This window comes from Malus domestica, chromosome 06, assembly GCF_042453785.1.
Source record: "Malus domestica chromosome 06, GDT2T_hap1".
Lineage (NCBI taxonomy): Eukaryota > Viridiplantae > Streptophyta > Magnoliopsida > Rosales > Rosaceae > Malus > Malus domestica.
In genome coordinates, this window is record NC_091666.1 from 1,868,678 (window position 1) to 1,889,685 (window position 21,008).

Below are 21,008 nucleotides of genomic sequence, written 5' to 3' on the forward strand. Positions count from 1 at the left end.
ATGAGCTCGGGCCAACAATCCATTTGATACCATCAACAAACTTAGCACATACATCCATGTCCTCAAGCAAATATGATTTCAGAAGCACACAAATCTCAGCAACTTTCCTAGAAATAGACTTGGTGGATTTCTTATGACCGCCAGCACGAGAAACCTCATTCTTCTCAATAGATGAGGTGGTTTCAGCAGCAAATGGGATAATTTTTTGTGTCAATTTAGCAGGTAGGGGCATTTTGTCACTCTTCATATTACTTCGTCTTATACAATGATATTCTGATAAGGCGAGGTGGCTTGAGGCCAAGCCACAATGACCTAATTAATTACAACTAAGTATCGAATTTAATATAAATGTTAAATCATTCTCGTCATTTATGTGAGTTGAAACTGAGAATCATCACGTGTAGTACATATGCTTTTAATAACTTAGAATTCTTCTAGTTCTTCGTGGCGTTTGTCTAATTGGGTGCTTGAGTTGATTTCATCGAAGCCACTTTTAAACCATAAAAAGTTAACGAAGAAACTTAAATTAAACTCCATAATCCTATATTAATAAGTTAAATTAGTATAAGATACGAAATTTCTCGAGCAATGCATGCAAGACTTACAACTTGATTTGGTTTTCTGAAGAAAAATAAATAAAAAATTGAAAAGAGGGAACACTAAACACCAAGGGGTAAAATAGAGAACTAATGGATTGCAAGTAGAAAATTGCCTTGGTGGATAGGATCTTCCTCTTCAAAGTTAAAACCACTCCGTCCCGATTTCAAACAAGTTAATTAAGTGTAAATTATCCTATTATTTGCAAGGAAACAAAATAATAAATTAGTAATTGCTTTAAAAAAGAGAGAAAATTAGACATTTTGCATACAGAAAAGACACTTGGTGTGCAAATATAGAGAGAGTGAGGTGGCAATTAATGGTGCGCATGGAGTGACCCTTGGCTATTAATGGAGGTTTGGGATACATGACACCATACATTGGAAGATCAATCTCCAGAGTTGTGCTTTGGTTCCGAACCTGGTCTTATGTGTAAACTAATCAATGAGCACATACTCTGTGTGTGAACAATTTCATTTTATTTATTTTTATGAAAGAGTGTGATTAGTTTTTAAAATTTTAAAAAGAGTATGAAAAAATAATGGTTAGATAATTTCTCTTAATAAGTGAATATTTTATCTTAATATTACATAATTATTGTTTTGTCTTTCTTATGTAAATATTGTGTATCAAAAGTGAAGGTAAAAATAGGGATATGATTGTCATTTTATCAAAAGATACAAAATTACTATTTTGCCCTCTTTATGTAAGTATTGTGTATCAAAAGTGAGGGCAAAATAAGAAAAAAATGGGCAAGTCCATATTTTATCTTAATATTACATAATTACTGTTTTGTCCTCATTATGTAAATATTGTATATCAAAAGTGAGGGTAAAATAGAAAAAATAGGGATATGATTGTCATTTTATCAAAAGATGCAAATTACTATTTTTCCCTCCTTATGTAAGTATTGTGAGGGCAAAATTGAAAAAAAAAGTGGTAAAAAGTTGATAAGGAAGGTTCTTTTAATAATAGTATAGATAAACTTAATCCCATAATATTGTTTTTATTTTTTATTTTTTAAAACTTAATTTGATCTCTACAATGGGGGATAGTATTGTCTTCCCCCGAAAAAACTTCTCTTCTTCGAATTTTAGATTTTCCTCTCTTTATTTCCATATTTTTTGTTAACAAATGGGAGCAGATTTACTTATTTGGCTATCCATTGAATCTTAATTCCAGTTTTATTTTTTATTTTATGCACACGGGTTCGCATAAGATACGATAGCGGAAAAAACACCAGCATACATATCTCACTTACTGTCTGACGTCAAATTGATCGCATTGAAGAGTGAACTTTTCGTATTGAAGACTGTGACTTTTATTAGGAATTCTAGGAGGATTTTATGTTAAAATCAGTGAGCAGGTTCCAGTGATGCCGGAACATATCTTTGTAGGCAACATGAGGCAATAGAAATTATCTAGAAAGTGCTACATGTGTTTTAGAGATGAGAAGGTTATATTTACGTTAAGTTTCTTGTCAATGTAGAATGGCGGAGGCAAAGGGAAGGAACTCAACTCCAGTAATTCCATCTGATATGCAATCTGTCTTGAAGCGGTGCGAAAATCTTGAAAAGGAAGTGCGATCACTCAAACTGAACCTGTCCTTCATGAATAGGTAACGAAACAGATTAGCTTTCATTTCCTCAGAATTTTCTACTTTGATGTTTCCGCGTATGAAGCAACTTTTTTGTTCTTTCACTCAAGTCACATTATGCATACAACCGTTGAATATCCGTATCTAAGACGGAATGGTGCAGTTGTTTGCTAAAGGACATAAACTTTCTAGTTGTATTAATCAAGATTTTTATGGTTCAGAAAACTTGCTGTCGTTAGAGCTTCTAACTAGCTTCTGTTAATAGGTTTCGTTGGTCCGAAACTTAGTTAAACCTCTCGGTTAAGTGCTAGAGCTAGTGAATTGTCGAGCAAAGTCTTTGGAAAGTATTGCCAGTTAGATCAAATCAACTGACAGGGTCTTTTTGGGAGCACGAAAGCTTTTGGTTTGACTGCTAGAAACACGCCTTCGTGTTCTATCTGAAATTTTATTGATTATCTAAGTGTTGCATTGTTTCAGGAAGGATTCTGAGCAGACTAAGCAGATAGAGGAGTTGCAGAAGCAAAATGAAGATCTAATGGATGAAAAAGAACGGCTCGTAGAGGAGATAGAGAGAGTCCTTTCAGAAACTGGCAATGTTTGAAACTCATCAACTTCTGGTTTGCAGTTAACTTCAGGATCTTGAGAATTTATACAGGTTCAATGAGGAAGACAAAGCAAGCAGACAAATGTCAACGCTTGATGCACAGTAAATTTATATATATAACTAAGCTACTTAGACGTTCCTCCCGACTTTCATAAAGCGGGGAGTCTTGTTAGCTTAGGGTTGCCCTTTTTATATAACTAAGGTTTGGTAAAACGGTAAAGCTTATTCGTAACTTTGGAAATTCTAGAGTAAGGAAGACCAAGCTGCTTGTGTTTCAATTTTTCTTCCATGATACGTCGCATTAGGTGCGAAGGTCAATTTGAAATGTATACCGCATGAAATAATTTGGGCAACGGCAAATGGAGGTTACTTCGTCTTATACAATGATATTCTGATAAGGCGAGGTGGCCTTAGGCCAAGCCGCAATGACCTAATTACAACTAAGTATCGAATTTAATATAAATGTTAAATCATTCTCGTCATTTATGAGTTGAAACTGAGAATCATCACGTGTAGTACACATGCTTTTAATAACTTAGAATCCTTCTAGTTCTTCGTGGCATTTGTCTAATTGGGTGTTTGAGTTGATTTGATCGAAACCACTTTTAAACCATAAAAAGTTAACGAAGAAACTTAAATTAAACTCCACAATCCTATATTAAGAAGTTAAATTAGTGAAAATCTGGTATAAGATACGAAATTTCTCGAGCAATGCATGCAAGACTTACAACTTGATTTGGTTTTCTGAAAGAAAAAAAAAATTAAAAAGAGGGAACACCAAACACCAAGGGGTAAAATAGAGAACTAATGGATTGCAAGTAGAAAATTGTCTTGATGGATAGGATATTCCTCTTCAAAGTTAAAACTACTCCGTCCCGATTTCAAACAAGTTAATTAAGTGTAGATTATCCTATTATTTGCAAGGAAACAAAACAATAAATTAGTAATTGCTTTAAAAAAGAGAAAAAATTAGACATTTTGCATACAGAAACAACATTTGGTGTGCAAATATAGTGAGAGCGAGGTGGCAATTAATGGTGCGCATGGAGTGACCCTTGGCTATTAATGGAGGTTTGGGATACATGACACCATACATTGGAAGATCGAATCTCCAGACTTGTGCTCTGGTTCCGAACATGGTCTTATGTATAAACTAATCAACCAGCACACACTTTGTGTGTGAACAATTTTATTTTTTATTTTTTATTAAAGAGTGTGATTAGTTTTTAAAATTTAAAAAAGAGTATAAAAAAATGATGGTGAGATAATTTCTCTTAATAAGTGAATATTTTATCTTAATATTACATAATTACTGTTTTATCCTCCTTATGTAAATATTGTATATCAAAAGTGAGGGTAAAATGGAAAAAATAGGGATATGATTGTCATTTTATCAAAAGATACAAAATTACTATTTTGCCCTCCTTGTGTAAGTATTGTGAGGGCAAAATTGAAAAAAAAAATGTGGCAAAAAGTTGACAAGGAAGGTTCTCTTAATAATAGTATAGATAAACTTAATCTCATAATATTGTTTTTTTTTAACTTAATTTGATCTCTACAGTCATGTATTGATTTTCAGAACTCCTTAGTTGCTTTTTTTTTTTTTTTTGGTAAACTGGACATTTTATTCCAGGGCCAAAGGCCAAACTAAGATACAAAGAGGTCCACCAACAACATAAGTATAAATCAAAACATTGGATCTCAAAAGGCCACACAAAATAGCCCAAAACAAAGCTTAGGGCTTAGAACAAGCACAGAGAAAGCTAGAACATCCTAGAACCTTGAGGTCCTCGCCGTCGTCGAAAATCTCCAACGCCACCATCACTAGTTGCCCAGCGAACCAACTAATCAAAACCCCGGTGAGGAAGGAAACCATTGCACCAGCACCCTGCAAACAACACCACAAAATCCACTCCCAAAATCAAGGAACCCAATGGGAAAACACACCCCATCAGAGAGAGCACCAAGAAAGGCAAAGACAAGGAAGGAGGTGGTGCAAACACCCGAGCAAGAGCTCTACTCACCTTCCAATAAAGTCGCGACACACCGCGGTAAGAAGATGGGAGTGCAGATTGTGGTTGCGTAAGGGGAAGGGGCGAAGTGGTCTGAGAAGGAAGGACAGAAACGAAGGGGGGAAGAGACGGAGATGGAAGGAGTGAAAGGGAATCAGAATTTGAGGCTCAGATTAGGGAATTGGACAGGAAGAAGGTATAGAGGACAAGAGATCGGGAACAAAAGCAGGGAAAATGCAGGTAGGAGAAAATAAAAAGAAAAGGAAACAGGGGGTTGCCACCAACCCTAGCCATAGCTAGGACCGACACCGAGAGGGAGATCAGAATCGGAAGTGAAACGCGCATAGACGATGGAAGAAACTCTCAAAGAGAGAGAAGGACTCTCACCAGGACGGGAGAGAATAGAGGGCTAAACCCTTTGAATGAGTTTAACACCTTAGTTGCTTTGTCTTCAAATTTTTGGCATTTCTCTCAAGAACCTAAGTTGCTTCAAGGTGAGTCTCTAAATCTATTCCTACTATACTCATTTTCTTTGAGATCTCTAGATTTATTCCATTTAAACTCATTTTCTTTGTTGTCTGATGAGTCCATATTATACCATATATTTTATCCTATTCTTAGTTATAATTTATTGGTTATTTTGGTAGAACTTTGATACTTTGTTATGTATTTTCAATGTAGGATATTTGACTTCATCTGGAGCAAAAAGTGATCAAACGGATGAATTTTGGAGTGATTCTAATTGGAGGATGTTCGTGAGTCTTTCAAGATGTTGTATCAAAATTCTATATTTTTCTACCAAGTCGTTTGATTATAAAAAGAAGGCCCACCGCACAGCTTTTCCAAATTGACATTTCTGGACGTTTTGGGTATTTTTGAGGGCAAGATGACATATTTTAAGGAAGATTCCTTATGAGGATTTGTTGGGGACGTCTCAAGCTTTAATAAGAGACCTTTTGGGACCAAATCGGAGTTGATTTAGTCGGTCAAAAGTCTGATTTTCTGAGAAGTCCAAATTTCAGTTCAAATAGGAAACCTTTTTTTTCCTAATTATCTTATTCTATTATGTTTCCTAATTTTTAGAAGACCTTTTCTAGTAAGGATTTTATTTTGTAGTAGTATAAATAAGGCTATTTAGCCATTAGAAAAGGGAATGCATCAATTTGGAGAACTTAGTTAGGCTTTGACGATTTGTATTTCAAGGTGTTTTCTATTCTTTTTCTATTTCAATCAAATTCCTTTTGTTTTATGGTTGTTCGTAACTAATTTTCGTTCGCTAGGGTGATGCCTTGAGCTAAATATGTAGTTTTTATTTAATTACTTATGATATTATGCATGCATACTTTGAATTATTAATCACTGTGTTTAAACTGTCTTTGTGTTTTAATGATTCGCGACCATTAGGATGTTTAGATAAGTAATCGGATGCAATTCGGTCAGAATACCACCGGGGGATTAAGTATTGCTTCTAGTAATTGATAGTTGTAATTTCACCTAGGGTGAATACCGCGTCGTAGGGGTTACATGATTTTTCAAAGGGTTTTCACAAAACGTAATGAGTCATGCATGTTTATATTTGATCTGAATACCACAGACGGATTACATGTTTGATATACGTTCTAACTTGAATACCACGAGTAGAATATGCATTAGGAAAACCTAACCTTCAAAGTTGCACGTGTAATTCATAAGTAATTGGTAAAACTACATAAGATTGTTAAGATGATGGCGGAACCTTAGTGTCCTTCTATCATTATTTTCTAAGATTGTTCCCTTTCAAATTGGTTTCTTTAATTGTTTTAATTTAAAATTCGTTTTTAATATTCTAGGTCATAAAATCAACATTTTTGAAACTTTGTTTTAAATAGTTAATTAAGAATTAGTTTAAATACAAATTATTCAATCAATCACTGTGGAAACAACCTTGTTTGAGTCGTTTATACTACAACTACCTTGTTCTCTTACAAATATTTTTAAGTATTTTTATCCCTACTTTTACAGGTGGTAAAAATCCCATCATTAAAAATGCAGTTTAGTCGAACTCTGTAAGAATAGAAAACATGACATATGCAAATCCTACAAGAAATAGGTTTAGAAAACAAATTACTTAGTATTCAGCATGTAAACTTTTCGTGTGTAAGATCATGACTTGGATCTTTTTTATTTCATCGATTTTGTCAATATCATCATTTTCTTCGAAAAAAAGAGAAGGGAATGATCTTCTTCGGGAGGATACCTCTGATTCTTGTTTATTCCACCTTGTTTTGGAAGTTGTCTCTAATTCTACATAGGTTTCTTCCTCACTTTCTCATCTTTCTTTCGTTTATGAGGTTTCTTTAAGTTTATAGTAACAATGGGTGACAATATTGGGCTTAAATATCAAACACAACTGAAGATTTCATTCATAGGTTTTTCAAAAGGTAATAAAAGGATAATAATTATTTCATAGCACATTAGGATTTTGGATGTTCTTAGTACTAGCGGGTAACTATATTGTGTAAATACAAGAAATAACTAAAAGAATATTAAAGATTTCAATCATAGATTTTCCGAATTGATCGTTAAATGATAAGAACTTTTTAGATTTGTTCAAATGAAGGAAATGGTAATAACTGATTAAAATAGTAATTAGAAAATTTGCATGCATCAAGCACACTCGTACGAATATAAAGAGGGCGAGAAGTGGCAATTTATGGTGCCATTACACTGATCTTCGGCAATTTGTGAAGATTTGAGATGCATGGCACTACGTATTCAAACAGCGAATCTCCAGACTCTTTTTTTTATTCTAAATCTAGTCTTATATAATAGCTAAATACTGAATCGATTTTGAATTTTGATTAATCGTTGTAAAGACGAACGTTTGACAAATGCTTAAATAAAAATTGAATGTTTAGCCTTGCATTAAGTTACTAATTCGTACTAGAGCTCTACGGCACATCGAAGGTTCGATGCCTTCGAATATTTCTCAAATAGTAAATTGTAGCTCCGATCCTTTAACTTTAATTCAATTAGAGTAATGGTTCCTTAAGTAAAAATTCATTATTATTGGTCCCTTAACTTTAATTCAACTTAAGAAATGGTCCCTTAACTTTAACCAAATTGTGGCAATGGTCCTTTCAACATAACTCGTTCTGACAAAATTTTTGATGTAGTTGACGAAAATGACCATAATTACACACTCTGATGAGTTGAGGATCCTAATTATATAAATAGTTATTCCAACATAACTTATTTTGACAAAATTTTGACAAAATTGATAAAAATGATTATAGCAGTTGAGGGACTATTACTTCAATTTGATTGAAGTTGAGAGACCATTGCTACAATTTACTCCTTTTTTTTTCCAAAAGATAATTTTATAATTTTATAATTATCTATTTGCTTTTATAAAAAAAATGTTAAATTTTTTTTCAGTTTTAAAATTTTAAATTAATTTGAAGGATGGTCTGTTTGAGTGTCGAAGGATTTTAGGGTTTTTGATAAATTCAGACACTGCAATTTACACCTTTTCCTCGTTGTTGTGTTTCAGTAGCTGAAGAGAGAAGAAGGCACATGGCGAGCGAAAATGTTCACGCAGCTGCAAGGTCCGGTAATCTTCCTTCACTGCAGTCAATTCTCGCCTCCAACCCTCTCGCCGTCAATTCCAGAGACAAGCACTCCAGAACTCCGTATCCTTCTCTCTCTCTCTCTCTCTCTCTCTCTCTCTCTCTCTCTCTCTCTCTCTCTCTACACACACACTTCACTGCCTGTGAGAATGTATATATGAATGAATTTGCTTCAATTTTGAATGCCATGATGCTATGAATCGCATAAACCGAGCGCAGTGGCGTTGTAGGATAATAAATGGCCGAATCCTTTACATCGATTATCCGAAAAAGATGTATTTAGTCACCGCATTGTTCATATGGATGTAAATTGTAAAGATTTGTTCTTAAAATGGGTTCTTAGTTACTCGACTTGCTTTACTTTCCGGGCAACTTAGAAAGTAGCTGGCTCGGGTTTTTGTGCTGAGTATTTATTCATCGTTAAATTTCCTAGTTTCCTGAAATCTTTTCGATCTAAGTTTCGTGCCCTGTTCAAGTTTAATCTTCGTATTGTAGTGTCCAGTGTCCACAATGTAGAATTCAAATTATGTTTCCTTGACAAGTGGTCTTGATCAAAGACTACATTTAGCGGCATGGTCTGGCCAAACGGAGGTGGTGAATTTTCTCTGTAGCCACAAGGCGGATGTTGGTGCTGCTGCTATGGACGATATGGGTGCTATACACTTTGCTGCCCAAAAGGGACATTTGGAGGTCGTTCGCACTCTGCTTTCGTCTGGGGCTTCTGTAAAAGCTTCCACTCGCAAAGGCCTCACTCCGCTGCACTATGCTGTTCAAGGGTCCCATGTCGAGCTTATCAAGTATCTGGTAAAGAAAGGTGCCAATCTGAGTGCGAAGACAAAAGCTGGGAAGACCCCTCTTGATCTTGCTAACAGCGATGATGTCCGCTCTTGTTTAGAAGAGTGTGAAAGGTCATCCAAGACAGAAGATATGGATGGTAAACAGAAAGATAAAGAATCTGATCCAAAGACATCCGTGCAGGAAGAAGTGAAACCGGAAGGTGGAGCTGCAACCTCTGGGAACAATAAACAGGCTGAGGATGAAAGTCTGAAGCGGAAGGGAGACAAAAATGACGCTGAGGAAGCCGCAGGGGAACGTAAAAAGGCCAAAGTTGCACTGAATCATCTTCTAACTGCCGATGATATGCAAGACGAGGAGGAATGAAGCTTCTAGAAGAGACTAGTGTGGTAGAACGACCTTAGTCAAGCAGCTAACTGCTGTAGCCTAAGCAACATGTAGCTCTTTGTACTACGTTTATAGGGTATCAACGGTTAAAGACTTGTTAGAAAGTGTGTTCTTTTTTTCTCCGTCTTCCAAATAAAACTGTGTTTCAAAGTCGTTCTCTGTTGCCTTTTACTTTCGTTGTTGGGCAATGGCTCGAATTGGTTTAAGCTAGGCTAATACAGAGTTTACTTGGTCATGTATGCCTTCATGGTTTGCAAAAGCTCTGTATGTCGAAGGTTGCATTTGGCAACTGTTTTCTTCTCAGCAGATAGCTTACTGTCTGGAATGCTCACTTGTTTTTGCCACACTCAAAAATTGCAAGTTTGCAACCGAGACACTCCGTCGAAGATAAGAAGGGTATGTTTCGGCGCCATTCTGTGCCTAGCAATGGACATGAGAGACCATGGATTCTTGATGAAACTGAAGACTTGGGCGCAGATTTTCATTTGGCGTATCATTTTTCTGTCTAATGTCGAGGAGGCCATCACAAGCTCTAAGTAAACTAACTTCACGGGTAAGGATCGTCCATGCTATGACCTCTTACTCGTAACCAGTTACTACCTTTGTGGAAACGCGCTCACAACCCTCGAAAAAGGACTCTTATTGGCATGGAAATCAAAATAAATCCAATGCAAGTAGGAAATTAACATCTTAAATTAGAGGGTAAGAAGGAAATTAAGATCTTAACATATTCGGATTTAATTTTGTGAACTAATTAATTATTTAGGGCTTAACTCAATAGACACATTAGGCACAAAGCTAAGCACTGGTCTAAATTATTTACTAGCGTAACATTCAGCCACTCATGCACAACCCAATGACTTTATGTTTCATCATGTTACCACAAATATACTTTGAAATGCAGTTTTCTGTTTAGTAATGAAACCACTACAAGCTATGGTTTCAAATCCCTTTTGATCCAATCAGTCGTTCTTGTTCAAGATCCGTTGGAGTCTCGATTGCTATCGTCACCACTATACATGCCTGAAAACACAAACCAACAACGTAAAAAACCTGCATATGAAGGTACGAGGGCTATAAACTATGAACGAGCGCAGGGTATGATAATTCATATAAATACTTTTGCAGGTTATATTGAAATAGAAACTGAATTCGATTCCCACCCCCCAAATCGCTTGTCTCCGTCTAGTTTGGAGACACGCAAGTATTGTCATATTTCTTACTCGAACTTACGCAAACATAGTTGGAGACACGCAAGTATTGTCATATTTCTTACTCAAACATAGGTGGAGATATGCAAGTAATGTCGTATTTCTCACTCAAACTTGGAGATATGAATTGTGCAGCTGTTTATTAAGTGTTATATTTGCTTGTTAGGTCGACATTTACGAGTCTGAAGATTAATTGATCCAACAATGTTCCACCAAAATAGATGAAATAGCACAAGTATCTGAACTCCTTTGAATCTATTAAAAGATGTCTCCCTTGTTCTAGCAATTCATTAATATCCCATCACGAGCATCCATCCGATACTCTACAACTGACAACCTACTTTCTCTCCTCTCTTTTTCTTTCTCAAATCTAGTACAGGTTGTAATGAATGTAAATTTATGTACAGCATATGCAGTAAAACAGAACAGCGTAATCAGACACTTAAAAACACTTAAAACTGAATCATCCCACCAGCAGTAAACAGTTTTAAAAAGTAGAACACTCACCTAAGGTTTTCAGTAGATCATATTGCAAGGACAATTGATTGCTAATTTGTTGACATGCCATAACGGCTGCGAAGAGCATCGATTTGTTTCTCAAAGGACTGCGAAAGCTCAGCGATTGATGTTTTGCAAGCTGAAAAGTATGAAATACAACCCAGAGAAAAAGTACTCAGAATGAATAACAGTAGTTTATACATTGTTGGCTCAAGTTAGATTGTTAATTTGTTACCAAGCACTTATAAGTCATTATTAATGATTCATAGGAAGCAATTTATTATTTGTCACTCTTTTCTTGTTTGTTCAATCTTCTTTCTCTTCTCCGCAGTTATACAATATCTTGATTTTGATCAATGATTCGCTTCTTAGAACAAAGGCAACTAGGCAAACAAGAAAACTCAAAAGGGACAGAGCCTAAAACCCCACCTGAACAAGCTCCAGCGTAGGGCCGGGAACTAATTAAAAGGGAGCAGTGAAGAGAACGAAAAAACAGACGCTAAACGGAAAACAAAACAGCTAACAAACTGAAGAACCTAAGTTAGCACACTAAATAGTTAGCCATTACCGCCCCAATAGTTTTAATAGCAATGTGAAACTTAACAGATAAAGAAATGTTATCCAACCTGTATCACTTCAAACATGAGATTAAAAACGATTTCCACATATGGACACAATAATCACTCGTCAAACCCTCAAAATGAACGACGTCTCTCAAATGTTTTGTTGGTAATGCAACATAGAATGTTGGTTAGTAGAGATGATTGAATCCAGACTCCATCAGTACGACATTATTACCAAGACATAACTTACAAAAATACACATATTTTAAGCATGGCAGAGAGGTTTTAAACTGAAGACATACCACGAGAAGCGGTGGTCTGTGCATCTGCCATGAACTCTGCATATGAAGCCTGATAAAAAAGCAGTAGGATGCACTTGATGAATAAGCACTACAAACATACAATCAGAAGTAAGTAAACGAAACAAAGAAAGACTAGATTAATATACCGCCATTGCTTCCCGACTTTCGGTAATCCTTTGGGTCATCTTCTTGTTTTCCTTATCTGCTTCATCCAACACTTGTTGGCATGCCTGGCTCTGGATCTGACGGCACAAAGAGACGTATAATTAGGCGAAAAAAATCATGCCCTACACTGAATTCTAATGCTCCTATTCCCTAACTATTACTACCACTGAGTACTAGTTCATCATACAGCAGACAAAACCTTATATTAAATAGACATTAAGTTTTAATTTTAATTAAGAATTAATTAGATTTAAATTTATTTTGCTTTAGCAGACCTTATAACAGTAATGAGATTTAATTATGATATGAAAGTGAGATTAAATCAACATAATGTTATTACTTGGCGAGAATTCAAATTTCTGTTTTCTCAGGTATTTTCTCAGCAACCAAACAGACACTAATCCACCAACTCCGAGACTAAAAAATGCAACAGTACGACAACAGAGAATCAATATGAGAGAGAAAGAGAGAGACCTTGAATCGCTTGTGGAGGCGAGATTGAGAGGAATCAAAATCCTTGAGGATCTCAGAGTGGGATCTGTCGACGTGGAGCTTGAGATCGCGGAGACGAGAGGAGGCGAGGTGCTTGAGATCAGGAATCGAAGCTAAAGCGTTACTTTTGGGGGATTCCATGATCGCCGCCGCAACAGAGGCTGAGGCTCCTCCTCCGGCAGCGACGGCCGCCCTCTTGCGCCTGCTGCTGGCATTGAAAATTGGCGATTTCGGTGACGGCTGGTTTGGAGGGGAAGAAGCCACTGGAAATTGTAACCGCGTTTCCAGAAACTTTTCTGTTATGCATCTCCGGGTTCGATTTCCACTTCCCACGCTTTTCTTCATCTCTCCCGTCGCTTACTCGTCTTCTTTCAGTTTTTCCTCTCTTAGCTCTGTCTTTTAAATTTTCAAATTTTCTAAGAAAATGGAGTTGGCGCCTTGACAGGTGTCTATTTATATGTAGACTTTGAGTAAACTGCCGATTTGCCCCCTGAACTATCACCCAACTTTCGATTTGCCCCCTGAACTTTTTAATTAGAAAATTAAGGACTTAAACTAATTTTTTTGGCCGATTTCCCCCCTACCGTTAGTTTTTCATAAATTTCATCCAAATTAACATTAACTCTCATCTCATCATGTGCAAACTACGTAACTCTCATTTGTGGACAAAAGCGTCATTTCACTAGACCTTCAGATAGAAAAGCTATAGAATCACACATATTTGCATAGGTTTATATTTTAGAAATCTAAGGTTTTCAATTATTTTAAAGAATGAAGTGACCGAACTACCCACACATGTTGTGCATATGCTTCCATTTAACAGAAATTTGGATGGAATGAATGAAAAATTAATAGCAGGGGGCAAATTGGCCAAAAAAATTAGTTTAAGTCCTTAATTTTCCAATTAAAAAGTTCAGGGGGCAAATCGAAAGTTGGGTGATAGTTCAGGGGGCAAATCGACAGTTTACTCTGTAGACTTTATATGCAAATTTTGGATATCAATTGTTCACTCAAAGGTAGTGAGGTTGCGAAATTTACAATACAACGCTACGTTTTGATGCAACGTAAAATGTAAAGCTGAGATTTAACGAAACAGATTCTTTATCTTCAACAACTTCATTATTATCTCGATGCATCACGGGTATTGTAACTAACCCTAAAATGTTGTGTTTGGTATATTGTTTTAATAACGGTTAAGGTACTTGAAACACCTTAATGATGTGATTTGTGCAGATTTAGAGAGAACCCAGTTATATCAGAGTGCGCAACGAATAAGATTACAAATAGAATATTATTAAATAAACGAGAATGCCGAAACGGCTACAAAACTTAAAAGAGGTTACATTGTGAATGACTTATTCTAAACTGAATAACAAGTATGTTATTTATAATAAACTAACCCTCGTCCCTAATAATTAAGGAAACGAAAACCTAATTCTAATGGGCTAAGCCCAAATCTAAACACTAAATAAATAACTATTTTCCAACACCTCATCAAACTCATGGTGGTACACATCATGAGTTTACCAATACATCATGAGTTTACCAATAACCAAATGCGGATGCAAGCTTCGTTAGACAGATAAGACAAGGCAAGCTCTGTTAGGCGGAACAAGGCAAGCTCTGTTAGGCGGAACAAGGCAAGCTCTGTTAGGCGGACACGACAAGGCAAGCGGATGAGCAAGCGAGCAAACGAACAATCCAGGCTCCAATCAACAAGGACCAACCAATGGCCTTCAAACAAATCATAATAGCCCAACAGATTGTGAGCTCTATACTTTTTTCTTTTTTTCCTGTTTTCTTTTTCTATTTTTTTCTTTCTTTTCCTTCTTCTTTCTTTTTCTGTGCGAACAAGTGCAAACAGCGACGGCAAGACTTTTGGTTGCAGACGGTAAGTGGTGGTGATAGCGTCCGATGGTGATGGCATTCTGGTGCAGCGGTTGTTCCAGTGGGTTCGAAACTGCAGTAGAGTACAGGGCGAAGACAAACTCAATCCAAGTTTGTGGTTCTCTGGTTGAGCAGCAGCGGTGGTAGGGCAGACGGGTTTAAGGGTTCAAGTAGGCTGGTGCGAGATAGTGGTGGTGCGTAACAAGTTTGGTGTGGGCGAGAGCAGCGGTCAGACGCAATCGTGGGTCAGGCAGTGGCGACGATGCGGACTTTGGGCGGAACCAATCAGATGCGACGTGATCATCGCAATTCAATAGGCGGGTAGGCGATAGTGACTGGGTGCAAGTACGGTGCCGGTTCTGGGTTTCCTTTTGACAACTAACGGAGAATGGTCACTGCGGTGCGGGTGCAAAGCAAACAAACTCCAAAAAATTTTTTTTTCAACGACAAAACCCTAATCTAGTACGAAACAAAACAAACCACAATCGAACTCGAAGGATCGAATCTGTTCTGATACCAAGTTGAATATCAAAGTGTGCAACGAACAAATATTACAAATAGAATATTATTAAATAAACGAGAATGCCGAAACGGTTATAAAACTCCAAGATGTTACATTGTGAATGATTTATTCTAAACTGAATAACAAGCATGCTATTTATAATAAACTAATCCTGGTTTCTAATAAGTAAGGAAACGAAAACCTAATTCTAATGGGCTAAGCCCAAATCTAAACACTAAATAAATAACTATTTTCCAACAGTCCGCTCCTTACATCTGAGTTCGAATTTCCCGTACATTAAGAATGTCGCTTTGTTAAAAAGAAAAATGTGTTGCAAATATATTGACAAGGCTCACAACCATTATCTCAAGTGTCGAAAGAGCCAAAACTACGCAAATCAGTATGGTTGGAGGAATACACATAAGAATGGCTCAAACTGTTCCAACGAGTATCTTGTAAGGATGAGATGTAGCTGGGTACTTCACCCTTAACCGTATGAATGATATAAACTCCAAAATCATTCCAAAACAGTACAAGTTTTCTGCAGCTACAATCTCTTGGAAGCTCAACCAAGATAGCAAAAGGACTCTAGAAGCTGAGAACAAAATGCCAATCTCTGGGGTTCCATGACGAGACCGCTTACCAAAAAACTTAGGGAGCATCCCTCGTTCTGCCATCCCAAGAAGTTGGAAGGAGTCGCTGCTCATTTCAGCAACAAACATCCCCATATTCGACATTGCTGCAGCCCCTTAGATCCACCATCTCAACCAAACTCCCCCAATTATTTTAGCAATATATGAGAAATAACCATCTGTCCACAACTCACGGTCGAGTGGAACAGCCCCAGTACCCATTAAGAGTGGGAAGAGATATCCAAGAACAACTAATATCAAAGCATAAAACAGAGCCTTTTGGAGAATTTTATTTGGGTTTTCTACCTCTCCGGCAAGTGTATTTATCGAGTCCCAATAGTTGAGATTCCAAAAGAGAGTGTTGAGATACAAATTCCAGTCCACATTGTGTAGATTTACGACTAGCCATCTCAAGGGCTTCACCCTGGAGTCTGTAATAACACAGATGTTGCCATCTGTCAGTTTATCATTTGTACACTTGTCATTTGTAGATTGATTGCTTAATATGTAATCTTAGTAGTAGCGTACTTAAGAAGCTAAGATTGGAAAACGTATATATAGCTACTGTGCCTTGTTTTTCAGTCGGTTAATAAAAGTTTTCCCGCTTTACAATTCTCTCTCTCTCTCTCTCTCTTTCTCACAATTCTCGATCAAATCTTCACTGCAAAAACCTAGATTTTCATATTGTTAAGATGGTATCAGAGCCAGTGATTCTTCTGTGGAATTGCTGACTTCTTGATTGATTTGGTTTGGTTCGCTGCTTCCATTGCTGAAGAATTTTTCAGGAGAAATCAAGTTCTGCGAGTTAGGTTTTTCTTTGGGGGATTTTGTACGCTCTTTTTTATGCGATTTGGTGTCTTCAGTTGATGTAGAACAAATGACGGAATTGATCGAGGAGGGGATGGAACGTCGGAAGACAAAAGGGCACAATCATAAAAGGGGTATTAATTTCCTATAAAAGTGGTTTGAGCCACTTTTCGCAGAAACGTGTTAAAATAATTCTCCCACAAAAGTGGCTTGAGCCATCTTTTGCAGAAAGTCATCAAGACAGCAGCTAGGCCTGGCAATTACTGACACGACCCGATAACCCGACACGACACGACTCAAAATTAACAGGTGTTTGAGTCGACACGATAACGAATCGGGTATTATCGGGTAACCCGATAAGCACCTGTTAAGATAACGGGTTGGGTCGGGTATACACGTGGGTAACACGATACACGATAAGCAGAATATTAATTTAATAATTTTATAACCCTAAAAAATACTATAATAATTATATATAATAATTTAACAATTTTATACCCCTAAAAAGTTTAAAACTATAATTATATATATATATATATATATATATATATTAAATTAACTATAATAATTATATATACTATAATAATTATACCCCCAAAATATTAACTATAATAACTATATATATATATATATATTAAATTTTAAATTAAATTTTATACCCCTAAAAAAACTATAATAATTATAAGTACAAAATAAATAGATTTAAATCTACATAATAAATATATATATATATACACACACCATTGAACTTGATGGGATACACGAAACTAATTTCAACGATCAAACCGTCAAACTTGTTTGTATATGCTTCGAGATCGCATATGCCAAAAATCACAAAAAACAAACATTCAGAGATCAAGTAATGAGGCAAAACATTTTGACGGTGATAAAACAAAAAATCACGATTTAACGGTTATTTTAACTTCGATTTTGATGATTTTTTACAAGTACACTTTTTGACTCTATACGAATACAATGAATGAATTCGATCGTCAATTTAAAATATTTACACATGTGGATACCATAAAATCTTATGTTATACTTAATGAAAGTATAAATAAACTCTAAGTGTTAGTGAATCTATCGTTTTGATGGAATACGAATTCTATGAAACTAATTTCAACGATCTAACCATCAATCTTGTTTGTATATGCTTCGAGATCGCATACGCCAAAAATCACAAAAAACAAACATTCAGAGATCAAGTAATGAGACAAAACTTTTCGACGGTTATAAAACAAAAAATCACGATTTAACGGTTATTTTAACTTCGATTTTGATAATTTTTTACAACTACACTTGTTGACCCTATACGAATACAATGAATGAATTCGATCGTCAATTTAAAATATTTACACAAGTGGATACCACAAAATCTTATGTTATACTTAATGAAAGTATAAATAAACTCTAAGTGTTAGTGAATCTATCGTTTTGATGGGATACGAATTCTATGAAACTAATTTCAACAATCCAACCGTCAATCTTGTTTGTATATGCTTCGAGATCGCATATGCCAAAAATCACAAAAAAATAAACATTCAGAGATCAAGTAATGAGACAAAACTTTTCGACGGTTATAAAACAAAAAATCACGATTTAACGGTTATTTTAACTTCGATTTTGATGATTTTTTACAAGTACACTTGTTGACCCTATACGAATACAATGAATACATTCGATCGTCAATTTAAAATATTTACATAAGTGGATACCACAAAATCTTATGTTATACTTAATGAAAGTATAAATAAACTCTAAGTATTAGTGAATCTATCGTTTTGATGGGATACAAATTCTATGAAACTAATTTCAACGATCCAACCGTCAAACTTGTTTGTATATGCTTCGAGATCGCATACGCAAAAAATCACAAAAAACCAACATTCAGAGATCAAGTAATGAGACAAAACGTTTCGACGGTTATAAAACAAAAAATCACGATTTAACGGTTATTTTAACTTCGATTTTGATGATTTTTTACAACTACACTTGTTGACCCTATACGAATACAATGAATGAATTCGATCGTCAATTTAAAATATTTACACAAGTGAATACCACAAAATCTTATGTTATACTTAATGAAAGTATAAATAAACTCTAAGTATCTATCGTTTGGATGAGATAGGAATTCTATGAAACTAATTTCAATGATCTAACCGTCAATCTTGTTTGTATATGTTTCGAGATCGCATATGCCAAAAATCACAAAAAACAAACATTCAGAGATCAAGTAATGAGACAAAAAAATTTAACGGTTATAAAACAAAAAATCACGATTTAACGGTTATTTTAACTCCGATTTTGATAATTTTTTACAACTAAACTTGTTGACCCTATACGAATACAATGAATGAATTCGATCGTCAATTTAAAATATTTACACAAGTGGATACCACAAAATCTTATTTTATACTTAATGAAAGTATAAATAAACTCTAAGTGTTAGTGAATCTATCGTTTTGATGGGATACAAATTCTATGAAACTAATTTCAACGATCAAACCGTCAAACTTGTTTGTATATGCTTTGAGATCGCATACGCCAAAAATCACAAAAAACAAACATTCAGAGATCAAGTAATGAGACAAAACTTTGCGACGGTTATAAAACAAAAAATCACGATTTAACGGTTATTTTAACTTCGATTTTGATAATTTTTTACAACTACACTTGTTGACCCTATACGAATACAATGAATGAATTCGATTGTCAATTTAAAATATTTACACAAGTGGATACCACAAAATCTTATGTTTTACTTAATGAAAGTATAAATAAACTGTAAGTGTTAGTGAATCTATCGTTTTGATGGGATACGAATTCTATGAAACTAATTTCAACGATCCAACCGTCAAACTTGTTTGTATATGCTTCGAGATCGCATACGCCAAAAATCACAAAAAACAAACATTCAGAGATCAAGTAATGAGACAAAACTTTTCGACGGTTATAAAACAAAAAATCACGATTTAACGGTTTTTTTAACTCCGATTTTGATGATTTTTTACAACCACACTTGTTGACCCTATACGAATACAATGAATGAATTCGATCGTCAATTTAAAATATTTACACAAGTGGATACCACAAAATCTTATGTTATACTTAATGAAAGTATAAATAAAGTCTAAGTATCTATGGTTTGGATGAGATACAAATTCTATGAAACTAATTTCAATGATCCAACCGTCAATCTTGTTTGTATAATTTGAATGGTTTTTAATGTTTGGTTTTTCTATACTTAGTTTATGCGGAATAGAGTTCTGACGTAGAAAACCTTACTGAAAACATCATCAACAGAACTCTTGAAGGCAATAGATCAAGCCAAAGTTCCAATACAATTTCCCCATGATGATCGATGAAAATTGAGGATTTTGTAAAAGAAATAACATTCAAACTTTGAGTTCTATTGGCAAGGTTTAAACTTTTGAGAAAGGCTTCACAACCTTGAAAACAAAAACTCTTTCATTTTGCATATCCTTGCACATTTAATATTTTGTAATAGACTAGTGTATGGATGTTTTTTTTATTAGGCTCTTATTTTCGAGTGTAGATGTAGTACTTAAATGACAAATATGTTTTAATGTTTTGAAGTAATATTTATGTGGTAATGTGTGGTATGTGCAAATTTAAGAAAAAAATATATTTTTCTTAACGGGTCATAATGGGTCATAACGGGTCGGGTCACTTTACCCGTTGGGTAAAGTGACCCGACCTGTTAAGGACCCGTTAAGATAACAGGTGTGACACGACACGACCCGTTAAGATAACAGGTGTTACACGAAAACGACACGAACACGACAGACACGACCCGTTTGCCAGGCCTAACAGCAGCCTACTAATAAATAGAGTCTTTTGGGGTTTCAAGGGCTTTATTATATGTCAGTTATTTTCATTTTAATTTCCTAAGTCTTTTGAGTTTTCCAAGAGGTTGTAAAAGGCTTATTTAAGCCATGACTTTGTAATCATTTGGACATCTTTTTATCAATTAATCAAATTATCCTTTGGGATTTCTATCAACTGGTGGACTCCAGTAAACTTTGTTCTACAAGGGATCACGCTGGTAACCCTTTCATTGCTTCGTGCTGCGTCAATTGGTACCAGAGCGGGTTTCTCCCGTCTTGGCATCGTTGATTATCCTATCTATCCATGGGTGATCGTGATCGTGAACCTGCCCCTATCACTCGAGCAGACTTGGATGCTCAAGCTGAACAGATTACAAACTTGACTACTCAAATTGGAGAACTTCGTGAGATGTTGGTCCAAGCCATCGGTCCAAATAATCATAGAGCTGTTGGAGTCAATAATCTACGAGTTCCTAGGCTCCGTGTTCAAGACAGCGA

General features: G+C 35.6%; 2 protein-coding genes and 1 pseudogene across 2 annotated transcripts; 1 reads left to right on the forward strand and 2 right to left on the reverse strand.

Annotated features, from left to right (window-relative positions):
• Positions 1 to 8,225: 8,225 nt before the first annotated feature.
• On the forward strand, positions 8,226 to 9,753 carry LOC103436786 (uncharacterized). Its single transcript, XM_008375241.4, has 2 exons — positions 8,226 to 8,481; positions 8,976 to 9,753. Exons 1-2 carry the CDS (start codon positions 8,366 to 8,368, stop codon positions 9,577 to 9,579), a joined length of 720 nt encoding a protein of 239 aa, XP_008373463.1. The 5' UTR covers positions 8,226 to 8,365; the 3' UTR covers positions 9,580 to 9,753.
• A 633-nt stretch (positions 9,754 to 10,386) lies between these two features.
• Positions 10,387 to 13,280, reverse strand: LOC103420149 (uncharacterized). Its single transcript, XM_029104391.2, has 5 exons — positions 12,814 to 13,280; positions 12,321 to 12,416; positions 12,175 to 12,223; positions 11,319 to 11,448; positions 10,387 to 10,623 (listed from the first exon to the last, which is right to left on the reverse strand). The coding sequence occupies exons 1-4, from the start codon at positions 13,174 to 13,176 to the stop codon at positions 11,360 to 11,362; spliced, it is 597 nt and encodes a 198-aa protein (XP_028960224.1). The 5' UTR covers positions 13,177 to 13,280; the 3' UTR covers positions 10,387 to 10,623; positions 11,319 to 11,359.
• A 2,143-nt stretch (positions 13,281 to 15,423) lies between these two features.
• On the reverse strand, positions 15,424 to 20,793 carry LOC114825566 (probable polyamine transporter At1g31830; annotated as a pseudogene).
• Between the last annotated feature and the right edge of the window lie 215 nt (positions 20,794 to 21,008).